The sequence below is a fragment of the Parasteatoda tepidariorum genome, chromosome 10, assembly GCF_043381705.1.
Source record: "Parasteatoda tepidariorum isolate YZ-2023 chromosome 10, CAS_Ptep_4.0, whole genome shotgun sequence".
NCBI lineage: Eukaryota > Metazoa > Arthropoda > Arachnida > Araneae > Theridiidae > Parasteatoda > Parasteatoda tepidariorum.
This window is the reverse complement of record NC_092213.1, coordinates 59005273-59032664: the sequence shown is the minus strand read 5'-3', so window position 1 is coordinate 59032664 and position 27392 is coordinate 59005273. Positions and strand designations below refer to the sequence as shown.

Here is a 27392-nt window from a genome sequence, read left to right as displayed (position 1 = left end):
AAATCCTATGGCTCCAAAATTCAAATAGCTATAAAAAATAATTGTGAACATTATTATTTTCTTTTAGAAAAATGGTTGTAAGATACAGCATAAATATTTTAATTTCTGTTAAAATTATTAATAATTAGGTAGCTAATATTTCTTACTTCGGCCTATCTTTGTCAAAAAAGAGACCCTGTAGAATACCAGCAGGAAATTCTGCAAAACAGAAAAAGTAAAAAAGTCTAAAATGTTGANTAGATATTTTTTAAAAATATTAATAACAATGGTTCATTGTTAGATTAAAATGGTAATTTTTTCCAAAAATGATTTGATCGCCAAACATTGTTGAAAAAATTTCTTTTGTAATCTATTGATAAAGCTTTGTAATTAATGTTAAAATCAATAAATATTTTTTTAGATATTTTTTAAAATATTATGTATTTTTTAAAAATATTATGTATTTTTTTAAAATATTATATATATATTTTTTAAATATAAATGATTCATTGCCAGAATAAAATTTTAATTTTTTTTCAACAATGGTGTCATCGTAAGAAAACAGTTATATGATGTGAAGAGTCTCAGATGAACCGAAATTTAATAACATAGTTGTAGAAATAACTATTTGGTAAATCTACCATAAACTTACAAGTAATTTTTCATCTCCTACTGTATAATTTCCATATTGCTCAATGATGCACTGTGCTCTTTCTTTAAAGTTTAAATCAGTCTCAGGCTCCCACCAATTCAAATTGTTACCATCTTTGTCAAATTGGCGTCCTGTGCAAATATACAAGAAGATTATATTCAGCCCAGTTATTTCATGTATTAATGAACTTAAAATTTAAAATCATCATGCAATTATAATACCATGGCCAAAAACGAAATATTCATCAGATTTTAAGCTATAAGAATCACCTAAATAAGAAGTAGACAAACTGAAGGAAAAAAATACGTTTTTTTTTAAATAAAAAGAAATCGCCAGGGTCGTTATAACGCAAGTCCTATAGTTTATTTATCAGGTTTATGCATTTGCTGTAGAGAGATTGTGGTTCATTACGTAAGAAGTCCTTTAAAGTTTCCTTCACTTCGCTGTCGAATGGAAACGTGTCCCCTGCAATGCTCTCTTAAATGGCTAAAAGATGTGGAAGTCACAAGGGGACAAATCTGGACTGTACTACAGGTGTTAAAACACTTCCTAACAGCAATTTTGTAAGAGACATACGGGCGAGCATTATCATGGAGAACGATAATTTGTTGCATCAAAAGGCCTGGCCGAATGCTTTTGATTAATTTCCATAGTTTCGTCAGAGTACTGCCGATTGGTTTAGAATTGATTGTGCTCCCTTTGATCAAGGAATCAATCGTTGTTCCGATCTAGGCACACCCATATATAGTATGATTTTACTTTTGATAATTTCCTCGATTATGAACAGAACAGCTTTCACTCTTGAATAGCATTGAACTGCTTTTACTGCCCTTTATATCCCCGTCCTTTGGTGCTTCTATAGTTGCAGTCAATCTGACCTAATCATACGTCTCCATTTTTTGTTTGGGCAATCATTATATTACTTTGATTTGTATTTGTAACGAATTGCAAGTTAAAATATTTTCGAGCATGTTCCATTTACATCTTTTTTCTTATTTCCCGACTTCAATTATTTGTGTTTATTTATATGTTTTTACACTATTTTTCGATAAGTACAAAATTAACACTACTTCTGTGGAATAATTTCCCGAACTTATTTATTAACGTTTAATCAGATATTTACGCTGCACGCTTTAACAATCAACACTAGGAGAAGCCTGCTTATTTTAGATTATTTTCCAGACTTTTTTCCTTTTTTTTAATGTTTATTAAGGCTTTTCAACATTACTTCATAATCAGTCTAGTGTGAATTCTTTTTTTTTAATTTTATTTTTTACTACAAGCGCAAAAACTGCCAAACTTCATTCTGTTAGTTGTTTCTATTTTGCAATTACAGCGTTTTACAATAAAAATATCTTTTAAAGAATTGCTTTTATCGACAATTAATTTATAATATTTGATAGCTTATAATGAATTAATAACGTGAAATTATGAGGAGAAAACTTAATAATAATAATAGTAATTATTATTAAAAAAAAAGTCTAAAATAATAACTTATAATAATATTAAATGCTATTAAGTATATAAAACTGTCAAAAAAAACTTTCAAGTATTTCTCAGTAAGTTTATAAATTAATAAATTGTACAAAATTTTATTTATATTTTCTACAATTATTTATTGCAATAAAGCCAATTAGTTACAAATGATATCCATGGCAACAAGCAAAAGATAATTGATTTTTACCCCTATCATCAAATCCATGGGTTATTTCATGACCAATCACAAATCCTATGGCTCCAAAATTCAAATAACTGTAAAAAATAATTGTTAACATTAACCTTTTTTTTTATAGAAAAATTATTGCAAGATACAACATAAATATTTTAATTTCTGTCAAAATTATTAATAATTAGGTAGCTAATATTTCTTACTTCGGCCTATCTTTGTCAAAAAAGAGACCCTGTAGAATACCAGCAGGAAATTCTGCAAAACAGAAAAAGTAAAAAAGTTTAAAATTTTGAATCAATAAACACATGGTGTTCTATAAATACCGCTCATGTCATGTAATTTTGGAATCTATGTCGAAAACGAATTGATAATAACATATATGATGGAAATCCAAAACGAACTACTAAATGGAAAGTAGAGATTTTGAAAAAGAAAACTATTTCTTTAACTAAAGTAACAATAAAACGAGTTTCGACATTTCAGACTAAACGGGACAATTTCTGTTTCTCCTAGAGTTACTGTATCTATCATAACTAGACAGTAAAAACAAGCAGCTCGTTAAGCCTGTTCAAATTAAGGTAGTAAAAGAGAGTTACATCAGAGGCAGTTACCACACACGGTGAAGTTTCACTACATTAAGCTATGTTTAGCCAAAAGACACATCAAGCTACAACTGAACCACATAAATTATTAAATAATTGAGTTAGCTCTTTTTACACAAAACTATAACTTTTAATATACAGGACTTAAAAATTAAACAACGTTATTAGTTGATCTCATAAATGTTGATTTGCTAATTGGTTTTTTCAAAAATGATTTAAAAGATGGATATTCAGAGCAGTATTAGTAGAACACTCTCGATAATTTTGCAAATCGAATGAAATGTATTTACCAATGCTGTTCTCAATTGAGTTGTAGTAAGCATTAACCACTGCTGCAGCGGATCGTTTTTTCCAGCTAAAATTAAACATTATGTAAATCAACCTACATTTTAAAAGTAATTTCAAGAAGATTTATGTTATGAATTGTATAATCGTTCATGTTTGTATTTAATTTAAATAGGTACTTAAATTTATTCCATAATATTTTCTGCTGTCACGATTACATATTTTTAATTTTAAATTAACTACTCTTTCTTCTCATAAAGACATCGTAAATAGAATTGAACAATTGAGTGTGATGAACAATTTGCGGATGAGAAAAATGTGTAAATAAAAAGCCTTATTTCTATAGGTCATCCGTATATTTTGCTTTCTGACCAATTCAAATGGTTGAACAGTTTCCCAACAACTCTACAGTTATTTTTTGCGCATGAGAACAAAAATGGAAAGACATCCTTTCAGGACAATTGGCAGGGTAAAAGAGCTTTGTGGAAGGGAAGATCTGAAGAATATTCCGAAAAAACGATGGTGGGAAATCTGGCTGAAAGCGTTGTCTCGATGCAGGAGAAGCCTATTATGAAATCTTTTTACCTCTTAACAATCTTAATATTTTCAAGAAAACGGTCATAAAAATACGTAATTTTTTATTCAAGAAAATTATATAAAAAAGGTGTGTGTGCAATATTTGATTTTTGAAAATTTTTTTAGTGTGAAATTTAAAACTCCATATGTACTCCATGCTATGACTCCATAAAGCAGTGTTTCCCAAACTTATGACTTTAGTGTACCCCTTCTAAATTTTTCGTAACGCTGTGTACCACTGATAAAAAAAATTAACGTATTTTTTTACCATAAAAAAAGCACAAAAGTTAAAAATCACAACTGGCTGTTGACACCACTTAATATTAACTGCTAACTCTGCAAAAAATAGCCAATGGAAAAATACGATATCGTAAATTTTCATGGCTAGCTTTGTTTTTGAATTTAGCTTTTATTTTGCTTTCGATTTTAGCTGAATTAGCTAGCTTTGTTTTAAAATTTTCGTTTGTTGCAAGATATTTCACACAAGAACGCGTACCCCCTCTAAACTGTTCCCGTACCCCTGGGGGTACGCGTACCACACTTTGGGAAAAACTGCCATAAAGTGCTCAATGTTAAAAAATATTTTATCACAGAACACAAATCACGTGTATTTACAAAGAGCATAAATAGCTGATATAAGAGTACGAAATACATATACGTATTTGGACAGTGCTGACATCCAGTTAAAAATAAACTATCTCCAGTTACATTAAAAATAGTCTAGTGCAGCCACCTGGTGTGTAAAATAAGAGATAAAAAAATTCCGGGCACAAGCAATGGATATATTTAAGCATTTTTTAAGGTTTACTTTTGAGTGCTCCAGCCCGAAAATATCACGAGCACGAGAAATATGAAACGAAAACTCAACACGTGATTTTAACGGGGGTGAGAGGGAAGGGGTTAATGTGTTCCGATTGGAAAATTAAATGCTTTTAAGCGATTGTCTGGAATTAATTTTTTTACAGACATTAAAAGTGTCACGACAAGCAGCTGTACAACTTTCGTTTTTTCTCAATAGCGTATTTAGACATCTTTCATAATTTACAGACAAAACAACGCAGATTTTGTTTCTTTTTGCAAGCAAAGGTATCACTCGACTTAGTAGTTATTCCGATCATTTATTCTGTTTGCGCAATTTAAAAGAAAATTTATACGCTTGTTTGTATTTTACGAATGTTTAATAACATTGTTAATAATATTCGTAATTTAAGCTCGTAAGGTAAACAAACTCCAACGATAATCCATGTGCTCTTTACATATTAACTGAAAAAGGAACACTACTTTGCTTTTTAAAGCGTTGTATACAAAAAGTGAGTGTGCCATAAATAAGGATTTTTAAGGTATATAATCAGATCAATTTTTTAAAACTATAAATTAGAGAATTTAAAGTTTGTCTTAGATGTAAAATTTGACCACTCACTCTCCTTTGATGTTGGGTTTGCGAAGTTGCGACAGAACATAATCAGTTGCCCATTTCCTCAATACTCGTACATTCTCGAAATAACTTGTTGAGTTTAAGACAAGCTGAAAAAAAAGTATCGTATTTATATGAAACTTTTCATAAATAATTTTTAAAAAATATCTACATATTTAATTTTCATTGTAGTTTAGAAATTTTAAGGCTGTTTTGTACATTCTCTCGCAAACATAAATATGGAAACTCACATTTCAATCAGTAGTTTTCTCTGCATTTCTCTGGTGAATAAAGGGAAACATTCTCTCAAATTTAGGTACTCATGAAACTGGTGTTTAGTAAAAATTAGTAAGTGAAAAAAGGAAAGAAACATTGCAAATAATATCTCAAAAAGAATTAAAATGCATACATGTCTCATCGCAAATAATATATTGGAAAAGATTAAAAGTGCATATAAAGTTTCATCGCAAATAATATACTATAAAACGGTTAAAATGCATATATGTCTCACAGCAAATAATATATTAGAAATTGATTGTAATGCATATAAAGTTTCATCGTAAAAAAGCATATAATAAAGGTTTAAAATGTGTATAAGTCTATCTTAAGTAATATATTAAAAAGGATTAAAATGTGGATGAGTTCCATCGCAAATACTATATTAAAATGGATTAAAATGCATAAAAGTTTCATCACAAATAATATTTTAAAAAGGTTTTAAATGCGTATAAGTTTAAATACTGCGAAATTATCGTACTACATGCAAAATAAAACTGGTAATAAAAATAAAAATATGCGGAATTTAAACTATTCAAATTGCAATTTTTCTGTTCGAAAACCTGAATTTCCGGTAATGATTTATCGGAAATTCAGGTTTTCAAAATAATAGTTTTTATTATCCCATATTTAGTAAAAAATACAAAACTGAAAAGTAAATTTGACAGAATATCTTTCACAACATGCTCTAAAGTATCATGATAAAATTACCACATGCACCAAAGTTTGTCACGCATTTAAAAACCATATTTTATTGCTAATTTTACAAAAGTCATTACCAAAGCACTATGGTAAAAATTTACCGATTATTTTTATATTCCCATTGAGCCAGAAAAAATGGTAAATTTTACTATTTTCTGGTAGTTTTTATCATAGTTTTTTTTTTCTTCCCTCAGTTTATTAGTAGCGGAGATTTTTTATATTCCTTATGATTATGCTTGCATATGACATATCATCAAAACTGCTGCATGAATAAAAGAATTTAATTGCCCTTGATTTTGTTTTTCGCGTTATTATATTATAGTTAAAAGTTTACTCTGATGCTTATGTACTCGTTATTAGTATAATTTTTAGGAAATATTCAGTAATGCTCTTACTACTTACATAAATAGATTTAAGGAAATAAAGATTATAACCGCAATCTTGTCAATTTAAACTTCATTTAAAAGACAAAGGGCTTCTCTAACCAAGTAGAATTGTATCAAACTTGTTTTTAGAAAGGAATTTTTAGAGAAACTAATACTTATTTTCCTGAACTGCCAAAGAGATGAAAACTACTGAAACCTCCCCCTGTCAGCCCAACACTAACTGTACTCTAACCATTGATCATTTTGCTTTAACAATCCCCATATTTTGTTGTGAGAAATATGAATGAACTAGCAATAATCTACTAGATTCGAAAAGGAGTGGTGTATATCGGAAGTTAGCGATATTTCGTTTGCTTTTTTAATAAATTGAGAGTCAACTAAGAAGTAATTTTTAAGATAGAACTATCAACTTTAAAAAAAAAAAATATTTTTCAGTTTACTTGCTTGTAATGCAAGTACTTTTCTTAGCTGATACCATATGGGACATTAAGAAATAACTGTTTCCCTAATAGAAAAATATACAAGACAATTAATATAAGAAATAGTAAGATTGATTTTCAATAAAATAAAACATTTATTAACTGATGAACACTAATAAAGTTATTTACCCCATTATAAATGTCAGATACTTTCCACTCTTCCAACAATTCATTCGGATAACCAATGTATGTGGCCATGTTTTCTGCCTATATAAGAAAAATATAATTTCTCATGAGCTTACAAAATAATAGATTGAAACATTGCGTATTTTTGGAAGGTTGTATCGTTAATCGATAAATAATGCTTGGACCAAGTGATGCTTCTTTCGATAATTTTTCATAAAAATCTGAATGTACCTGCATAATTTTTAACAATGCTCCAACAAAAATTATTTGTTTATTGAGTTAGAAAGCAAATTCGAAGTAGAATGTAACTAAACGTAAAATAATCCGGATCAAATTAGTGTAAAAAGTACTGGTATTTTGAGTACAGCATCCGTAAAATCCGTTTTACCGCAAAAGCCGTTTTATCGTAAAATCTAATTCACCATAACATTTATTTTTACCGCAAAATTTTACACGTTAGTTTTTACAGTAATATAGTTATTACAGTAAAAATTACGATACATCAATTTTTTACCATAACATTTTATGGTAAAAAATATTAGCAATTAGGATGTCAGTGCTTATTACCGTTACCTGATCCGGTACCAATGTGATGGATGTGCTCATTAAAGTAAATCCTATAATTTCATGTCCTAAACTGCAATTAGGTTTTACGAGACGTGTAATTCAAGAAGACAAATTTTGTTCATTATCAAAGAATTGAAATTTTTTTAAAACTTGTGATAATAAATGATAAAAAAAACACGGATCATTTAATAATGAATGTATTCAATAGAATTTTAAGGTTTTGTATAAGTGAGAATTATTTGCATTTAAAGCTAAATGTAGAGAACTGTCAAGAAAATAATATAAAGGAACAATAATATAAAATTATTGAATGTCTTGTTAAGAAAATAGTTTTGCCGTCTTAGAGGGTTTAAAGTTAATTTCTTCATACAATTTCTAACTAAATTGAGCTAAATTCAAAGAAAACTACGCATAGAGTAGGTATCTTTTAGTATGCTTCAACGTAAAGGTGTTCCGTAGTCACTGCCCTCAATATGCAGTTTTAGAATCCTTGCTGAAGAAGAAATTACAGAAACCCACCCATTAGAGACCACAAATTTGAAAACTGGAAAAAATAAAAATGCCAAAAAATCGAAATCCGGCAAATTTTTATTGAAGAAGGTGGGTCTGAAAACATCATTACATAGTTGATTGCCAAAGGAAACAGACCGGAGATGAAAGATGATTCTTTGAGATTCCTATCTGTTTCCTTCACCAATCAAACTTGTTGTCATGTTTTCATTCTAGCTTTTGTTAAAACCTACTCATTGAATTTTGGAACAATTTTAATTTTTCTTTGAAATATTAATTTGCTGACTATTTTTTTTAAAAAAATTTCCTTTTTAAAAATCGAGGTTTTAAAAAAAAGATTCCATAGAATTGTATTCAGGGTGGACGTTACTTAATATACTTATTATCTAGTAACTTGAATATCTTTTTGGAAGCATTATAATTCTTGTTGCGATATTAACAAACTTCTGAAAACAAATCTCCTGCAGGCATTCGAATTCTTTTTTTTCACAGATATAAACTCAAATGAATTATGCAAGAAGAATTCTAAAAAACAAAGCATCTTTTTTTCTTCTTAAGCTTCATTTAATGAAGTTGTAACTGAATTGTAGTATCTAGCAGCTTCAAAATCCAGCTGTTAAATAATACGTTGCATCTAGCTGCTAGATAATACGCAATATCAAGCAAGCTTGAAAATCCAGTTTCCAGATAATGCATAGTATCTGACATCTTGAAAATATAGCTGTTAGATAATGCGCAATATCCAGCAAGCTTGAAAATCCAGTTGAAAGATAATGCATAGTATCGAGCAGCTTTAAAATATATCTTCTAGATAATACGTAATATCTAGCAAGCTTGAAAATCCAGTAGCCAGATAATACATAGTATCTGCTTTAAAATATATCTGCTAGATAATACGTAATATCTAGTAAGCTTGAAAATCCAGTTGCCAGATAATACATAGTATCTAGTAGCTTGAAAATCTAATATTTAATATATGGCACGATGATAATCAGAGGATAAATCCCCCCATATAGCTAAAGTATTTTGTATTAAACTGTTGTTATTGAGAAGTTGCTTAATTTGATATGAACAATGGGTAAATCCTAGTTAAAACTAAAAGAAGGCAATAAATATTTGAACAGATATCAACGAAAATACTAGAACCAGTGGGAAGAATCCTGTACAAACTTCATGAAAATACCTTTTCCTTCGCTCTTTCTTTTGTTTGTTGATCCATCCAGTCAACTTCAGACAATATGTTGAGAAATTCTCTGTGGATATAATTCACCATTTCTAATGCCTGTCGAAAATAAGAGCCATTACTATTTATCAGCAATAAAGCCAATGAAAATTGTTATTTGTTGTTAGTACACGGAGAAAATAATTTTGGGGAAATTATCTTACTGTAGTGTAATTACTTTTCTAGTAAAACAAATCGTAATTCTAATAATAAAAGTCTAAATATATGGAATTTAAAGCATTCATTTAGCATTTTTTCTGTTTATGTGACAACGGCTTAGTAAAAATTCTGGTTTTAATATTAGTTTAGTTTTTAATGTCACACATTTAGTAAAAAAAAAAAAAAAAAAAAAAAAAAAAAAAAACATTTTACCGACTAAATGGCTTTGCACTAAGGTACCATGATGAAATTACAACATTATTAAATTTGATCTTATATTATGAAACATTCTTTTAATGTTAATTTTACCAAAATTATAACTAAACGCATCCGTAAAAATTACTGAGCTTTTTGAAGTCCCTATAGAGCCAGAAAAACGGTAACTTAATCATAGTCTGTTAGTTTTGAACATATTTTTTTTACTCTGTATACAACTAACAATTATTATTATTAATTCTCATTTTCTTGACTTTTTATAAATAAAAAAAAAACTATTTGTAAGTTTATATATTGTTTATGGTGTATTTTATAAATTCGAAATGACTGATAGTATGAAAATTCAACTATTGGAATTTTATGATAGATAAGTCGTTCTAGTGACGTACGATCACATTTCTGGCATTAAGACCAGTCGATACTGCCTCCCCTTGGAAGTTCGAAACCACTGTATTAAAACACTCTGTACGATTCTTATAAATGTGGCTGTTAAGTATATATCACAATGCTAGCTGCAAACCAAAATTTAAAATAAGAAGAAAAAACAAACATATTCTATCTTAAGTAAATTTTTTTTAAATAATGTTTATGTTTAAGTACAGGGTGACACAAAGAGATGGGAATTTTTGAAATGAATGGTGGCAGCCACGAGCAGGTGGCAGCACTGCGGGATAGTGACCTTGAGCAAGTAAACACTTAGCCATTTTAGTAACCATGGTTCAGTGGAACGGGCAACAGCGTGTGTTTCATAAAAAACAGGGATAGTTTGGAGGCTGCGCAGTGGGACATTTTTACAACTTCGTCAATGAAGAATCTGGAATCTCAACATCAGATTTCAAGGATACATTCGTACCGGAGGACGGCATTTAAAGGACGTAATTTAAAAAAAAAAAAAAAAAGAAACAAACTTAAGGTTTCAATTGCCAGGCTTTACTGGATTCTGTTCCATAAAAGTTACCGTTTTTTGTGTCACCCTGTACATGCATAGGTTTTCCATGATGTTCATTAAATATATTATTAATTTCAAGTAAATCTACGATGTAGTATACAACTCCTACTCAACGATTGTGGATATAGAAATGGGGTTTATGTGTTCGATTTTTGAGATTCGGTATGAATGCATACGTAACGAGTTCACATGATAAATCTTTGGTGGCTGATAGCTCTGTTGGGGAATTAGAAATATAATAGCTTAATATTAGAGAGACAATAGCATAGACATTGACCTAATTAAAGATAGAGATTTGGCTAACAGCTAAAAGACTTTGGCAATGGCTGTTAAAGTGCATTACTGCAACTGTGATGAGTTATAAAGAATTATAATTTAATTCATAAAAAATTATATATTTTTAATTTTAAAGTGTGTCAGTATTTACCTAGAAAATTGCTTCTTACAGAACGGTTTCGTTCATCATATTTTTTTTTCTTTTCACTTCTTGTTTAGGTTACAAATTCCTAATTATATTTTGCCTCTAGTTAGTTACACCACAGTCAATGTTTGAAATGCCTAATTACTTTATAGAATGCTTTTAGACAAAACAGAAAATAGGAGAATTTTTATAATATTATATGCTTAGCCTAATCATGTACAGAACACCTCTAAGTTTCTCACAAGCCATTCCATAGAACGCCAAAGCAATTTGGAAAGACTATTCCTTTCATACGTTTCAGGTCAATTTTAGGAACTCTCGATTTTAAAAACTGATATAATCATGCATTAAAAGAGAAAATCTTCAAACCTCTTTTTTCCAGGAATGTAAAAGTGAATAGTTTCAAATCTCTTATTTGATAGAGAGTTAGAAAAATAAAACGGATTAGTTTCGAGGTTATAAGACATACATGGTACAAAGTACTCTGAACTAAAAATAAACTAATCGATTAAGTATATCATGAATTGAACATATTTTAGTTCGATTATTTTAAAAAAAAATATGTGGGTGGACATCGAAGGTTGACAGAATGAATATTAAGGTGGATAATTGATGTAATGAGTCATTAGAGGCTCTAATTATCCTCCTTGAGATCAGGGTGGAATATATTAAGTTTGAGAAGTGGCGAAGGCTGGATAAATAAACCAATAACTAATATTTATTTAGAATTTTATTACCGAATCTTTACTCCCGTCTTTGAAGTGATTCTTCACATAAAGGGATGCCAACGCTGTACTCAGACTGCCAGATAGTGTGCCAAGGCAGTGTTCCCATCGTGCCTCCTGACTTACTTTGCCAGTTAAGATTGTGCTGTAGTGTTGAGTGATTTCACCCCATGCACGGTGAAGAGTTGGAAAAGCTTGGCCAACAACACGCCACATCAAATAATTGGCGATAACTCTGGAAACCATTAAAATATAATGTTATTATAATAATGATAGCAAAACTAAGGGGTACCGATATTAAGTTTAACGAGAAAGACCTTAAAATCATAAATTTTTTTAAAAATAGGTAACAGTTTTCTTATTTAGTATTGAAAAAAATTCAGTGCTATTTTTTACGATATTATGACAAAAATACGTTAATCAGTTTTGAGTTAATTTGTCTATTTTCTTCTTTTATTTTTCTCTATAATTTTCAATAAATTTGTCTTTAGTTTAAACTTTATATGGTAATTTTTCTTGACAAAAACCATTTTTTTTTATATGGTCAAAATTTACTCCATTCTGAACTAAACTTGAAAACAAGCAAGCTATTCATGACTTCGTTATCTCGGAAGCTTTTAATAATGTTAAGTTTTTATTTTACAAAATTTTTTTTGTTGTAAGAAATCGTTTGATCACAGGTGAACTTCTATCAAAAATGTTGTTCTTTAATCACTTAAATTTTTCGCTAAAAATCGTGCTTCTTGAGCTGTAAAAGATGCCAACTTGATGATCGTTATCTTAAATTGATTGAAAAAGGCTGAAGTTGAACTAAATAAATAATGTCAACAACTTCGAAATTCACGTTTTTTTCCAATCTCGTAAATTTCGAGCTTTGTAAGCTAATTCCTCAGTTTTGTAAAAGGTGGCGCTGTAAGAGATTTTATCACGTCGTTCATAGCTACTTTACTGCACCTAGACATCATGTCTTTAACTATAATTGAAGCGGTTCAAAAGTTAAAGAATGGATATAGAATTTAGAGGGTATATTATATATAATATTTATAAAGAAGATTATTCTATTATTTTACTATAATAGAATAAATCACACTTAAAAGTTATGAATTTTTTTACGGTGCTACTATATTAATTTTGATAAAGAGACATTCAAAGTTTTTCGCAGCTTTTTTTCTGTTTCATTGTTTTCTAAAATCAGTTTTATTCCTTAGTTTTTTATGTATTTCTAACCCTTTTTAGTCTTCTTCCCATATTATTATTAAGGATATAATGAAAAATTAATAATGCTTGATATTAAAAGTTCATAATTATAGATAAAGCTTAAATGTAAACAATGTTTAGACGTTCTTACCTTTTTTCCGTTGACTGTAATAATTTTTCTAAATTTTTAACATAGTCTGGAACAATCACAATGACTTCTTCTGTTTTTGGTATTTGGTTCATGAGCAGCTTGTTAAAATATTTTTCCCATTCCACCTAATTAATAAAATAATATGCATACATGAATAATTTAAAAAATTTTTTAAAAAAATGCAATTATTATGTTATAGGAAATATAAGTCGAATTTTATAATGTGCAATTTTTTATTATACTGAATAAAACTATTACGTGCATTCAGAATTCATTTTATCTATTTATATGTAATTAAGATAGAACTTTAATTTAAGTGCTATAATTTAAGACTAATGTTTCTAGTCATACAATAATTTATAATAATACAATGAAGAATTTGTCTGCATATCTTTGTGTTTGAATGTCTTTTATAGCTCCATTAAACCATCGAGAAATTTAGCCAGTGGCTATTGCAGCTACCGATCTTAATTATTAAAAAATCATAATTAGTTAGTTCGAGATGGACCTTTGAATAATGATTTTTTTCTCGCTGGTGTTAGCAGTAGACATTGTTATAATTTAAACTGTAAACAACTCAATTTTTTTCCTTCAAAATATTTAAACGATGATGTCAATAAGGAATGCTATTTAAATAAAATTGCAGATTACACCACGCTCTTTAATATTTAATTATTTTTTACTCGCTGTGCCAGATAAAGTTTCAAAATCGTCTTGGATGGCATACGTGAGGGCTGCGTTGAAGAATTAGTCTTTTTAAAATTGTTTGTAAACACTTGTTTATTCTATTTACAGCTGTGTGTTGGAACGTTTTTGCATAATTTAAAATCAATGATAATTAAAAATGAAAAAAAAAATTGTGCATTAAAAAATTAATGAAAAAAAGTAATTATACATTCAGGGAAACCGCAAAAAATCATTTTACGATTCCAATAATGCTTAATTTTGGTAATAGGGACTTCTGGTATTATGATAAAATTTCAATAGGTACCAAATTTACTAAAGTAAACACCAAGGGAACTAACTATAGGTATTGTAGTAATAGGATTTTTGCGTTTCCCAGAAAAAGATAAGTATAAGAGAAAATTGCTTGACTGTGAGTAAATTTTCGACTATCATGAACTGACTTCAAGTATGCCAAAAGTTATTGAGTATAATCAATCTTTACTTCAAGGAGATAAACTTCTAAATAAATGTTTTGATTAATTTAATAACGTAAAATCAAAGATAAGAGCAACAAATAATAAATAAATAAATATTTTAAATTTAATTTAGCTTTAGCCAGGATTGGTCCACAATTAAGAAACTAGACTATCATTGTGAAGTACTGGGGTTTGATCCCCAGAGGTGGATTGCTCCTCCAGCTTAATATTGATGATAGGTATCAGCTTGCTCTTTGAAATAAAGGCAGCTTTAGGCGCATTGCTAACCACATTGCTGAAATCATGCCGTAGAGTATGAAATTGTGGAGCCTTAACCTCCATGAATCTTGGCCCATGACATATGGTTACCGGAAGGCTTTACTTTTGCTTTTAATAATCGAGACGGTATATGTTTTCAAGTTTTATGTACGAGTTTGTAGTGTTAATCAATAACGATTTATTGATTCTTTACTTTTTTTACCTCGTAACAAGAACGAGCTATGAAATATCGAAAAAAAGAAGAAAAACATTTTTTTCTTCTTCATATTTCAACTTATCTCTTTGTCCAAATTCTAGAAAACTAAATTCATTCCTGAAAATAACAAAGTAAATACTGAATTTCTTCCTCCGAATGAACTTATTCCAGTTTCAAAAATATTACCTCATATTTAAGACGCGCAATGGAGTAAAACCAACAGCACACCAAAAAGTTAGTTCATGTCGGTGTAAATCTAAAAAGATGCTAAGCATTGCAGAATTTCTTAAGATATATGAGTTCAAGCGTAGAATTTTCTTAATTTGTCCTTATTTTTTCTTTTGAAGGACTTTTTTTTGTAGTTCCTTTTTAATTTTTTAAAGATATTAATAAAAATAATTGGTAGTAAGCTATAAAAACTACATATTTTTTTCCACAAAAGAAACTGACATAGTTTTAACACTATCTGCAGGCTTCAGTCAGACGATTATTTGCTAACCTTTTTGAATTTTCTCGAATTGATATAAATAGAGAGGGGGGGGGGGGGATTCGATATGATCCTAATATGCGATCTAACTGTGAAATCGAAATGTATTTTTTATTCATTGAGCTTTTTTTTAAAATTTTGCCCTTTTATTGTCACTGTCCGTTATACATTTGCCCGGTATACCCTTCATTGATGTTGTTTTAAGGTTAAGTGCTACTGCCCTCTATACCATGCACTATTGCTTTTTAAGGTAAAGTGTCATTGGCTGCCATACCCTGCACTGATGTTTTTTTTTTAAGGATAATTATCACTGCCCAGTAATAATTCTTTTTTAAGTGTAAGTACCGCACCCCGATATACCCTACACTGATGATTTTTAAGATTCTGTGCCACTACCTGGTAGACATTTGTCAGGCATACCCTGTCATAATGTTAATTAAGATTAAATGCCATTGCCTGATATACTCCATCATACTTTTGTATTGCATATATACTGTATACATTTTGTATTGCATACATTTTGTATTGCATATAATCTGTATTGCCATCTATTGATCCGTAAACTAACTTCACAGGTAGATCGCATATTGGGACAATACCAGTAACTCTATACAATTTTAAGTTTTTTTTTCTTAAAAACTTTAATTACATACTTTTTAATAACACTTTTTGAATAATTAAAACCCACGTATTTTATTCTTCCCCATCTTTCCTATTTCTATAACTTCGTAGTTTTTTTTAAGATTTTCATTATAAAATAACTTACATTTGGTGCTAAAGTGTAGAGATCATTCACAGTCATCTTATTGTAAAGTCTGCTGATATTTCTTCTCTCTTCTCTGGGTACTGATATCTGAAACAAGAGAAAAATATACTACAATAATTTCAATGTGGTTTTTTAATTTTCATTCATTCTTGAAGATAATTTTTTCCACAAAATTGGACAACTTTTAACCAATACGTTAAGCGGACAAAAAACGAATCACCCCTTGAAAAGCATCATTAAATTCCATGCAATTCCTTCACAGATGATGATGACGACTGGCGGGCATTCTTTGTTCTTTGCAGTATTTTGCTTATAACTCGCTTATTGCATAGTGAGAGATAGAATGCAGTTTAGAGAAGATGAATAGCTTTAAGGAATTGCAGAAATGATTGTAGTCTGTGATTGTCTGAAGTTTCCATCAGTATGAGAAAGACGTAGCCTTGATGTCAAGTTGTCTTCTGAGTATGGAGCGCTGTTGATGCAGCAGTGGACACATGAGTATGATGTGATCAATATCAGTCATATATATATNAGATAGATAGATAGATAGATAGATAGATAGATAGATAGATAGATACATAGATAGATAGATAATCCTTCACAGAATTAATGACCACTTGAATTTCGTAAGAAAAGGTGTTCGCAGCCTTGCAGGCATACCCCATCCAGTTTAAAGCATTTGCTGAGTTTTTTATTGCGCAAAATCATCAATTTAAGAGTTTCGGCGCTTTACTCACGCATCCAATATGCCCCACAAAATGTCTAAATGATTCTGCTGGCCAATCGCGATGCAAATGGATTTGTGAGTGTTCGTAAAGCTGTCAAATTTTCTCCTATCCCGATGAAATAAGCCGCTATCATCTTGAAAAATAAGGAAATCAACTGTGCAAACCTCATTAAGATGCTGATTGAAAGGTTACACCGGATCATCCAGAATGCAAAACAAATATGCTGGTTCATGCAAATGGTCACCTTAAGGCCTGGTTTCTTAGGACAGGACGCCGTCAGCTGGAAATCAGCGCTAACCTCTGATTGGTTCATTTGTGAGTTTGATAGTGTACGTCATCGAACGATCATCTTGAACTCGATGACGTATACTATCAAACTTACAAATGGACCAATCAGAGGTTAGCGCTGATTTCCAACTGACGGCGTCCTGTCCTAAGAAACCAGGCCTTTAGAGAGCGGATTTAAGCCACATTGAGTTGAAAATTCTCAAAATAACACGGGCTCATCTTTGTGTTGTTTTGAGAATGTTCATCTGCGCTTGATGATATTTATCGTGATTTATTTAGGGTTATTTCTGTCTCGTGAGCTTAGAACATATAGTTAAAAGTTAATAAATGGTAGTTGCAAAAATATTTGCTTGTACAAATAACGATATAGGCTAAACATAAAAAATGACACAAGATATTAAAATTAAGATGGGAAAAATATTTTTTTTAATTTCCGGGTAACAAAGAATACTGGCTATAATTTTTTTAAAAATCCAAATATGGTACTTTGAATATTTTTTATTTTTATTCCCTAATTTAGATTAATACATCATATCTATAGCCTTAACTTGCATTTTCAATACAATGCATTCAGTTCTGCACTCAATTTTTCAGAGTCTATGCTTATCTTAGTTTAATTCAGTTCAGTTTATTTTAATTCATTTGTCAGTTTCTTATCACATGCTAAATGGAAAGCTAAAACGAAACCAATTGTTTTTACTTATCTTGCAAAGTGATGACTTTAATGAAGTTCTATAACAACGCATTTTGAGATATTTTAGATAAAACAAAAGAATATCTCATTTTCAATGGAGTTTAGATAAGAAGGATAAGCTGCTTTCATCAAATATTTTATCAGAAAATAATGTGCTGTAGGTCGTGAAAATATTTAAATTAATTTTTAAAGTAAAAAAACTTTCTTTATTTCTAAAGTTTGTCTTGTTAACAGTAGTTCAAAAACCATTATGGCTGCTGTTGATAATCATAACCTAAAGCATTATTTTGAAACCTCTCACTTAATTGAACCTTTCAAATTTAGATGGAAAATAGAACGATTCACGCTAAGTTCCACACTTACGGTAAAAACACCTAGTTTTTACTGCTTCGGAAAAAAACGGTTGAGCATTTCAAACGGTATCAAATGGCATGCTCTTATGGGGAAAAGTCCCAGCTCTGCAAGCATATATTTTCATCTGGTTCCAAAGGAATTGGAAAAAGTCGACAGTAATACTTGGATAACTGCTCGTTTGCTGGATGTAAACGGCAAAATAATTCGTCACAGTTCACAGTGGAAAAACAATGATTTTTTGTTCAACTTTGATTATGACATTAAAGGTGAAATCTCTTTGTACTGTTTACCTTCTGATACCTTACTAATTGAGTGGGAGATGATTAATATTGACCCAGAAAAAGATATGCAAACTAAGCTGTTTTGAAAAGGAAGAAATGAAAGGTTAATTGGAAGTTTGATTGCATTATGTTCCGAATTAACTGAAAAGATTGAAAGTGAAATAAATTAAGAAAGTTTCATCGCCAGATTTTGATGATTCTACGTTGTTTGTAGACGATGTTTTCAATGCAAAAAGTAAGAACCAAATGAAAAAAAATAAGTAAACTGCTTTAAAAAGGAAGAAAAGAAAGGTTAATTGGAAGTTTGATTGCATTGTACTCCGAATTAACTGAAAAGATTGAAAGGGAAAATAAATTAAGAAAGTTTCACCGCCAAATTTTGATGCTTCTACGTTGTTTATGGACGATGTTTTAAATGCAAAAGGTAAGCATAAACAAACGCCAAATCTCTATCCTGATTAATTCTCGTTCGGTAGCTACTGCTAGCTTATTGCTATTTATCCTATCAGGAAATATATTCAAGCAGCAGATTTTGTTGTTATCGAAAAAAATAGTAAGTAGTCTTTAGTTGGTAAATGAAGGTATAAATTCAAGTTTGTTATGCTTAATTGGATAATTATGCAAATTCGAAGCCAGTTCATCTGAAAAAAATAAGTAAATGAAGATGTAAACTCAATTGTGGGTTTTGTTTCATTTCCACACGTGTTGATAAGCATGTTAGTATGCTTGTTTTCAATTTCAATTTTATAAAGGTAACTTTAAAATTTTAAAACAATCAATTCAGGAAGCAACATGTTTCAATGCAGCAGGATAGATTAGATACAATAACCAAGAAGAACGGAGAAGAAGAAATGATGGAACTTTCTGTTGTAGTAAATATCAATAATCTGAAATATTGAAATTTTATGCTTGTTTAAACATCTAATTTTTTAACTACATTTGTAATAATATATTCAACTTTAAATTACGAGTACTTATTATTATTTTGCAATTTTTTGTTGATGCATAATTTTTAAAAAAGGACAAATATTTATATGATTTTGAAATGTAGATTTTGTTTTAATCATATTCTAAAGCTAATGCTTTTGGAACAATAATAAATTTTCTGAACTAAAAATGACGTTGTATGGGTAATATTAAGAGTGTGTTTTTAATCTTATCTTAAGAACTAGATAACTTTAGTGTCGAAATAACTGTCGTATTTATTTTAGATATTATTCCATATTAAATCTGATTGCAATGGGATTCCAGCAAGTGACGTAGCGTGATATCTCGATTCTGAATGGCTGTTGAAGCGTGACATTTTCTTACGTTAGTAAATGTTCTTTCCATTCTATTTCAAGTAAGCCAAGTCCGTCAAGTATCAATTCTCTTAAGCGACACATTTTTTATTCTTTCACTAAGATTTCAGTTCTTTCACTAGATATTTTCTACTTAACACAAAGACAAGCACGAATCCATGTCGAACGCAAACAAACTAATTATGCATCGAAATTGTGCCAGGCACGCAAAACAAAAATAAAGCAAGGTCACAATAAAATGCATAAATAAATAATAAATCTAAGTTAAGTAAAAGATGTAGAAGAGAAAGAATTATATTTTAACAAATTCGATATGCGTTATGGCTTTGTATTTAATTAACTTCACATTAATTAACATTATAACTCATGTGGAGAGATTTAGTTTGACTTTAACGCGCCATTTTGTTTATGAACGATCAGTTGGCGACGAGTGAATGGTTTTTGATACATGGCTTTTCGAATCTCTGTCGCCAAAGAAAATTAAAAAGCTACAGTTTAAATGCCTTACACTTGAAACAAAGCGATGATTTTAAACTATATATATATAATCTTGCCGTGAAGAATTATCTGAACTTTGGAACGAACAAATAAATTAAATATTTTAAAAGTTAATAAATTTTTTTAAAAATCATTAATTTGGCGGCTTTTTTCCACTAAGTTGAATATTATCAAAATTACTGTCTTATTCTTAGTTTTTGAACATTTTTATGAGCCAATATCATGTTGCATCGGAGGCAGTCTTTAAATATTAAGAAATTAGGCCACAAACGCTTTTCAATTTCACAAAATTATGGCTTTTCTCCATATTAATGTTTTGCGCTATTTTCAGAATAAACATATGCAGTTCTGGCTTTAGATAGGCTAAACTTGACTTAAGCATCATCAGCAACTGTCACAAACTCACAGCAGTATACATAGTATTCGCAAACAAGTATTTCATATGATGACCGAGCATTCGTGAAACAGCTTTAATGATCAGATTTACCTTCAACGCAGAAAAAGACACCGGTTTTTCATGTTGTATTTGATAACCATAAATAATTAAAGTGATAAATATGATATTTTTCACTTATTTTGACCTAATTTAATACAAAATAATGAAAAAAAAGTGTGAAAAATATGTTTCCAAAATCTCTGTTTCAAAGGGTTAAAGCCAGTCCCTCTATTTTAGTACGTGAAAATTAGATCTTCAGATAAAAATATATTCGCTTGTTGCACTAAATTTTATTTTACTCTCTTTACCTCGGAGAGTTTTAAAATGTAATTGCAACAATAATTATATTTTTTCTGGTATAACATTTTTCGAAAATACTTTTTAATGGAACGTATAATAACTAAAATAAATTACCACTTACATTAGCGAGAGATATCTCAAAGTTCAGCGCCTCCTTCATTTCTATTTCTGCCCTTGATTTGTTTGCACCAAGTAGTACTGCACTGTCTACCATCAGATGATAGTAGGCTGATACCAGAGGATCCTCCATCCCTTTTAGCAAGTAGTTGCGATCAGGCATTCCAAGACTAGATTGATCCAACTACATAATATCCAAGAATTTAAATTTAAAAAAAAAGCATTTAGACTTTGATCAGTTAAAAACTACTCATCCTAATAATATTATTCGCGTTTTGAAATATAAAAAAGGTAGCAAGAAAACCAAAATTGATTAATACTAATAAATAAGCTCACTGGATTAAAAATCATCCACACTTAGAGAAATCATGAAACATTATTTAACAATTTCTGTGAAATTTTGGGAGTAACTTTTTGTTATGGATTAATTAAGTCCTCTCGCTGCTGAGGGGACAACTAACCCGAACCATCCTGTCTATTTTAACATTGTGAATAATAATTTTTTTATAACCGTCGTTGAACAGCAGATTCAATTTTGAGTTTACGACTAACAATGTTCGACTCCGTATCCAATTTGCCTTTGTGGAGGTCTTTTTGATTGAACTAACCCACATTAGCGTAACATGGAGACGAAAAGCTACGGTTAGCCTGATGGCAAGGAAGTCTAACCCATGATCCGTCTACTACTGAGGATATTTTACATCAGCACTGCAGTCAGTGTTAGCTGAGTGTAGAATTCGTATGGACCAACTATTGCTGCGATTCGAACTCAGGCGAGCGCTCATTCGAGCGCTCAATCTCCTGAGCTACCACAATCTTAATTAATTATTTTGAAACATTCTGTTTCTTTTGAGTAAACATCTTCACTATTAGTGAGTGCACTGCTGATATCCCTATCTTTTAAAAAAAGACAACTTTAAAACTCATCGGAGTAGGAAATATATCAGAGATTTTTTGAAAAAACGCATCTTACATCCTGAATGGCCTGCACAACCACCTGATTTAAACCCCGTACCAAAGATGTGAGTCTTGTTAGAAAAGTGGAAATCCAGGAATAAGCACTCCCGCCTTGCATAATTGTGTGTAAAAACTAAGTCAGGTGGTTATGAAGAGGGTGTTATACCCGGGGAGAAACTCTTCATGGCAAATCCTCCTTCGACTGCATAAATAAATTCAGAGAAAAGTCAGTTCAGGTAAATCTAGTGTAAACCATGAATTTCGAATGCTGAAAAAAAATATATCAAAATACAAACAAATTATGGCAAGATAAGTCTGGTTTACGCAATGAAAAAGTAATCACGTAAAAATTTGTTTGCATTTTGATATTTTTAAGTCATTTTTTCAGCTTCCAAAACTTTAAGATTTACACTAAGTTTACCTGAACTCAATCTTCTCTAAACTTCCAATTTTTAAATACCAATGGAGGTGAAACAGAGTTTGCCATGGAAAGTTTCACTTGTGGTATAGCATCCGCTTAAATTCAGAGGCAGACACGGTATTAAGTTACGTTTTTCATGATTTCTCTGGGATTGAATAATTATTTATTCGGTGGATGTTTATACCAATAAGCGACTGCTCGCCATTAATTGAAGATAATTCAATTAAAACTATATTGTATTTAATTCTTTTGAGATTAAAATGATATGCTAATACCGTAATAACTTTGATTTCGATAACATCTTGATATTATTGACTTGTCGTAATATGAATTATAAAACCTGACACATTCTATTTTGATTACAATTTCTACTAGATGAAGATGTTTCAAAATATTTTTCAAAATTTGAACGTAAAATATTTAATTAAAATATTTTGTATTTTTACCTAATTTTGTCTCAAAATGAATTATTAAAACTGAAACATTCCATTTTTGTTGAAGGTTTCTAGTAGTTAAATCGGATTGCATAGCTTGCAAAATTTAAACCTAGAGTATTTTATTAAACTGTTTCTTATAATACTTATCAGAGCTTATTTTGCATTATTTTTACATCTTTAATCAGACAAAACCCATAGTAATTTGTAAGCAGATATTTATGAATTAGGATCTCATAAATAGAAATAAAAAACAAAACATATTTACATCTATTATGTGGCGTGTATTATTTCTGATGTCCGGTCCAATCGAAACGGACAACAAAATATTATGACCAAATCCAATTTTTCTGAGGCTGAATAAAGTATCCATCCAACTGAAATTCTCTTCATCCCATTTGTCACCGTCCACAGCAGGCCATCCTCCAATATCTTTAACTATTTTTTCTAAAGGTCCATTGCCCGACATCTCAATTTGGGCTTAAAAATAAAATAAATGGATTGCTTTCAGTATCCAAATAGTTATTAAAACCAACAATAACTAGCTTTTTAAGCAATCTGGATGTACGAATAAATTTTACAAAGCTTCAAATTACTGTTTACAATACTGCTGTATTGTTTTAAACTAACTTAATACTTTTCCTTCTCGCTCCCATGAAAATGACGGGCTGAGGTTTCGCCCTCTATTTCTCACTCCCGTGATACTGGCTGGCTGGAGTGTTCAGTAGTAACGTGCCAATAAGAATAAAGCTAATTCATTTCTTTTGCCCGGGAAATATTTTATTTCTCATTTTACACACCAGATGGTAGTACCAGGATATTTTTAAGGTAATTGCATATAGTTAGTTTATTTTAAACTAGATGTCAGCAATAATCAAATGCGTTATACAAATACAAAAGCCAAAAAAATAGGCACTTTTATGACCGTTATCTTGAAAATTAATCGATCGTTAAGGGGTTAAAAAAACTTACAAATAAAAAAAAATTAAATGCGTAAAGCAACTGAGTACACATTAATTTATATTTTCAGTTTTATTATTTCTCCATGTAGCTCCATTTGAAGTTGTTGATTGCAGGGAAAAGATGGCAACGAAGAATATGGAAAAAGTACAGAGAGTTAAACCCCGCAATAGTGAACACGGTTTATAGCAAACTCCCGGATATAGTGAACGAAATGTTCGCTCTCGTGCCTTGTTACACGTATAATGTTATTTATTGTGGATATAGTGAACCAAGAAAAAAGAGGAAGTTGGACATTATGAACTTTTTCCTGTTTTTCGACTGATTTATTTTCTTAATTTTTTTGCAATTATTTTAAAATTTCTACTGCGAAATAAATGCATATACTGATTTTTAAAACCATCTATAGCATGGAATGTATCAATAAGGATTTTTTTCCTTGTTTGCTTATTATTGAAAAAGTTACTGAATTGGTTCAGCATTCAAGGAATCCGCTATCTTCAAGTATCTGGGCAAATGCTTCAAGTCAAAGCCGATGAATTTGCTAAGCAATATGGTAAGACTACTTTTATGCACTCCAATGGCTTGTTAGAGATGTTTAAAAAAAGCGGAATAACATAATATCGAGAAAAATTATCGGAGAGTCGGGAAGTGTTTCCATATTTGAAGATTGTTCATCAGCTAAGGATTACTAATTTTTTTTTGTATGCAAGACGAAGAGTAATAAAAAATAAAAGTTAACACATTTTTGTTACTACGTATTATTTTTCAGTCATTTTTGTTTTTCATTTCATTGGTTATTTATTTATATAGTATGTAATAAAAGGGGAGGGGAGTTTGGAACTATTAGCTAAAATTGTTTGCAGAACGATTATAGTGAAGTCCCGGTAATAATGAACCAAAGTTTCGGTCCCTTAAAGGTTCACTATGGACGGGTTTTCACATACTTACACTTATATATACACAAATTGTATTTAAATTATACAGCTTATATGAGCTAAAAAATCGGGACATTTTTGGAGAATCAATGGTTCTTTTGCGATCAGTTCTTAAGAAGTTAAATAGGGAATTAAATATGAATAAATCTATAAATTGTTTTAAAAGTTATAGCTTTCGCTTAATATGGATGGCTGAAGTTTATTCTCACTTCCGAGGAAGTTTTTAGTAGTCAAATAGAAATTACTGGTGAGGATAGGTATAAAGGATGAATTTCATTCAAAGGGGAAGTTCATTCGATTTAGAACAGTGGTTACCAACTGGCGGTCTGCGAAGCCTTTTTTTTGTGGCCCGAGAACTAAAATATATTAGTTGTCATTTTTTGCAGACAATTTTCGTAAAAAATCTATATGGGTTCAAAATATTTTTCTTTCTTTTAAAAAAAAACCTAATTTCTTCATTTCTGTGAAATTTAAAATACCAACGGCGTAAAAAAATTTATTTCTCAGGTTTTGCATCCAAGAAAATATTTATTCAAATACAAAAATAATCGTGTATGTTGCTTAAAAATCTACTTCTAATTTTAATTTGTAATTCAATACGCTTGTTTTGTATAATTTGATAAAAATCTGACAGTAATATTTAATGTTCCTTCAAACACAAAAGAGTCCTAGATAAAATTTCGATAAAGTTGCGGCCCGGCATTTGACTGGTGNGTAATTCAATACGTTTGTTTTGTACAGTTTGATAAAAATCTGACAGTAATATTTAATGTTCCGTCAAACACAAAAAAGTCCTATATAAAATTTTGATAAAGTTGCGGCCCGGCATTTGACTGGTGTTTTTAATTGCAGCTCCCGGCCTCATGTAAGTTGGAAACCCCTGATTTAGAAGAACAAAATACGGAAACAATACTTCATTTTTTTAGATATAGCAATTTCAAGCGTGTTTGTAGGTATACGTAAAAAGTGTTATTTTCATACATTGTGTGCATTAAAACGTTCATAAAAACTAAATTATTAACAGCGTGCATTTGTTTTAAATTTCTTTCGATTCAGTGCGAAAAATTACAACTTTACATGTTTAGATAGTAATATTTAAGTTTCTCCCTCTCTGTAAATTTAAAGCAACGGTAAAAAGGAGAGAACAATCTTCAAATATTTGTATGGGGTCGAAAATCTAACTTTTAAAACAATTTTTAACTTTCCTCCAGTTACTATTTCCGTTTTGAAGTTCTTTTTCTTTTCTTTTTTTTTCGAGGGAAGTAACTGATTTTTTTAGAGTTGAATGTTGGAAAATACAGTGTACAAAATTGAAAGAAAAGCGTTTTTTCTTTCTTTTTTTTCCTTCAAATTATAAGCTACATCAAAATCGTTCTGACTTGTTCTGAATGATTGTTTAAATAATGGTTTAATTTATAGTAAGGTAATGAAAAGAAAAGGTTCATTTCAACTGCGAATAGAGCAAAAACTATTTTTTATAAAAATTTTGAAATTAATCTGCACAAATTAATGCAAAAATAGTATAGTTACGCTTAAAAAAAATTTTTTTTTTTTTAAAGTAAAAAATTTACGAATTTTTTAACGAGTAGCACAATATTTTATTTTTTATTCGAAAAAACATTCCAAAATTTCATGTAATTTCAATAAATTTGAACAGTTGTTACCGTAAATTAAGAAAAATAAAACAGAAGATTTATTTTAAGATTAACTCAAATACTATAAAAAAAATTACAATAAGTAAACATAACCCTGCACGCGTAACGAAGACTTATCTTTTGGTCGAAATCGATGTTTTATCTAATGTTTACAATTTCCGTGACAGCTGTGTAAATGCCTGCGTAATTATCTAAGATTTGTATCCTTTATGAAATGTTATTTTAAAGTGTCCATCGAGCCCGGATAGCTCAGTCGGTAGAGCGTTAGGCTTTTAACCTAACGGTCCAGGGTTCGAGTCCCTGTTCGGGCGTAATATTTTGCGTTAAATATAGCTTGTTATTATTTAAGTTTAAGCATCTAAAAAACTTTAAATTAATTCTTTGATTGGGAAAAATATTAAAAATATATTTTAAATCTTATTGTTGTTGGGTGAGAGAAAAAACACTCTTCGAAAATAATGCACTTCAGGAATTATCACTTTTATTTTTTTTTTCAATTTTTAAAGTAAATTTCATAAACAAAAGAATAAGAAAGAGTGCTGTACTTTAGGATGTTGGTAATTTTCAAGAGCTCAATATAACAGTAGAATGAATTTTATTCTAAGCGTGACTTTAATCGATACTTGACATCACAACAAAAGTTAACTCCCCAACTATTGATTTAATGCCGAGGCCCGAAAAGTAATTATTACTCATAAGTAAATTTTTTTAATTCTATTTTAATTTTCGAAGTAGTAATTTATAAAATTATTCAGCGAAACTTTATTAGCTTATAGAAAGGAAATTTATTTTTAAATGTTTAAGTTATAAAAAATAATGGTATAGGTCATTTGAATTTACCACAATTTTACAACGCCGATATATTTAAACTACATGATGATTGTACTTCGGGGCAAT

The 27392-nt window shown here is 29.9% G+C and overlaps 1 protein-coding gene and 1 non-coding gene across 2 annotated transcripts in view; one reads left to right on the top strand and one right to left on the bottom strand.

The window, feature by feature from the left end:
• LOC107443070 (neprilysin-2) overlaps positions 1 to 27392 on the bottom strand; it is a 103476-nt gene that overhangs the window by 11893 nt on the left and 64191 nt on the right. The window contains exons 6-17 of the mRNA XM_043046407.2: positions 23211 to 23422; positions 21135 to 21314; positions 16134 to 16220; positions 13264 to 13388; positions 11928 to 12150; positions 9407 to 9505; positions 7150 to 7227; positions 5184 to 5287; positions 3193 to 3257; positions 2504 to 2555; positions 2316 to 2383; positions 632 to 762 (exon numbers count right to left, since the gene is read on the bottom strand). Of these exons, the coding sequence (XP_042902341.1) occupies positions 632 to 762; positions 2316 to 2383; positions 2504 to 2555; positions 3193 to 3257; positions 5184 to 5287; positions 7150 to 7227; positions 9407 to 9505; positions 11928 to 12150; positions 13264 to 13388; positions 16134 to 16220; positions 21135 to 21314; positions 23211 to 23422 (1424 nt within the window). The remainder of the gene's footprint in view (positions 1 to 631; positions 763 to 2315; positions 2384 to 2503; positions 2556 to 3192; positions 3258 to 5183; positions 5288 to 7149; positions 7228 to 9406; positions 9506 to 11927; positions 12151 to 13263; positions 13389 to 16133; positions 16221 to 21134; positions 21315 to 23210; positions 23423 to 27392) is intronic.
• On the top strand, positions 26734 to 26806 carry TRNAK-UUU (transfer RNA lysine (anticodon UUU)). Its single transcript has one exon. It is a non-coding gene; the product is annotated as a tRNA-Lys (tRNA).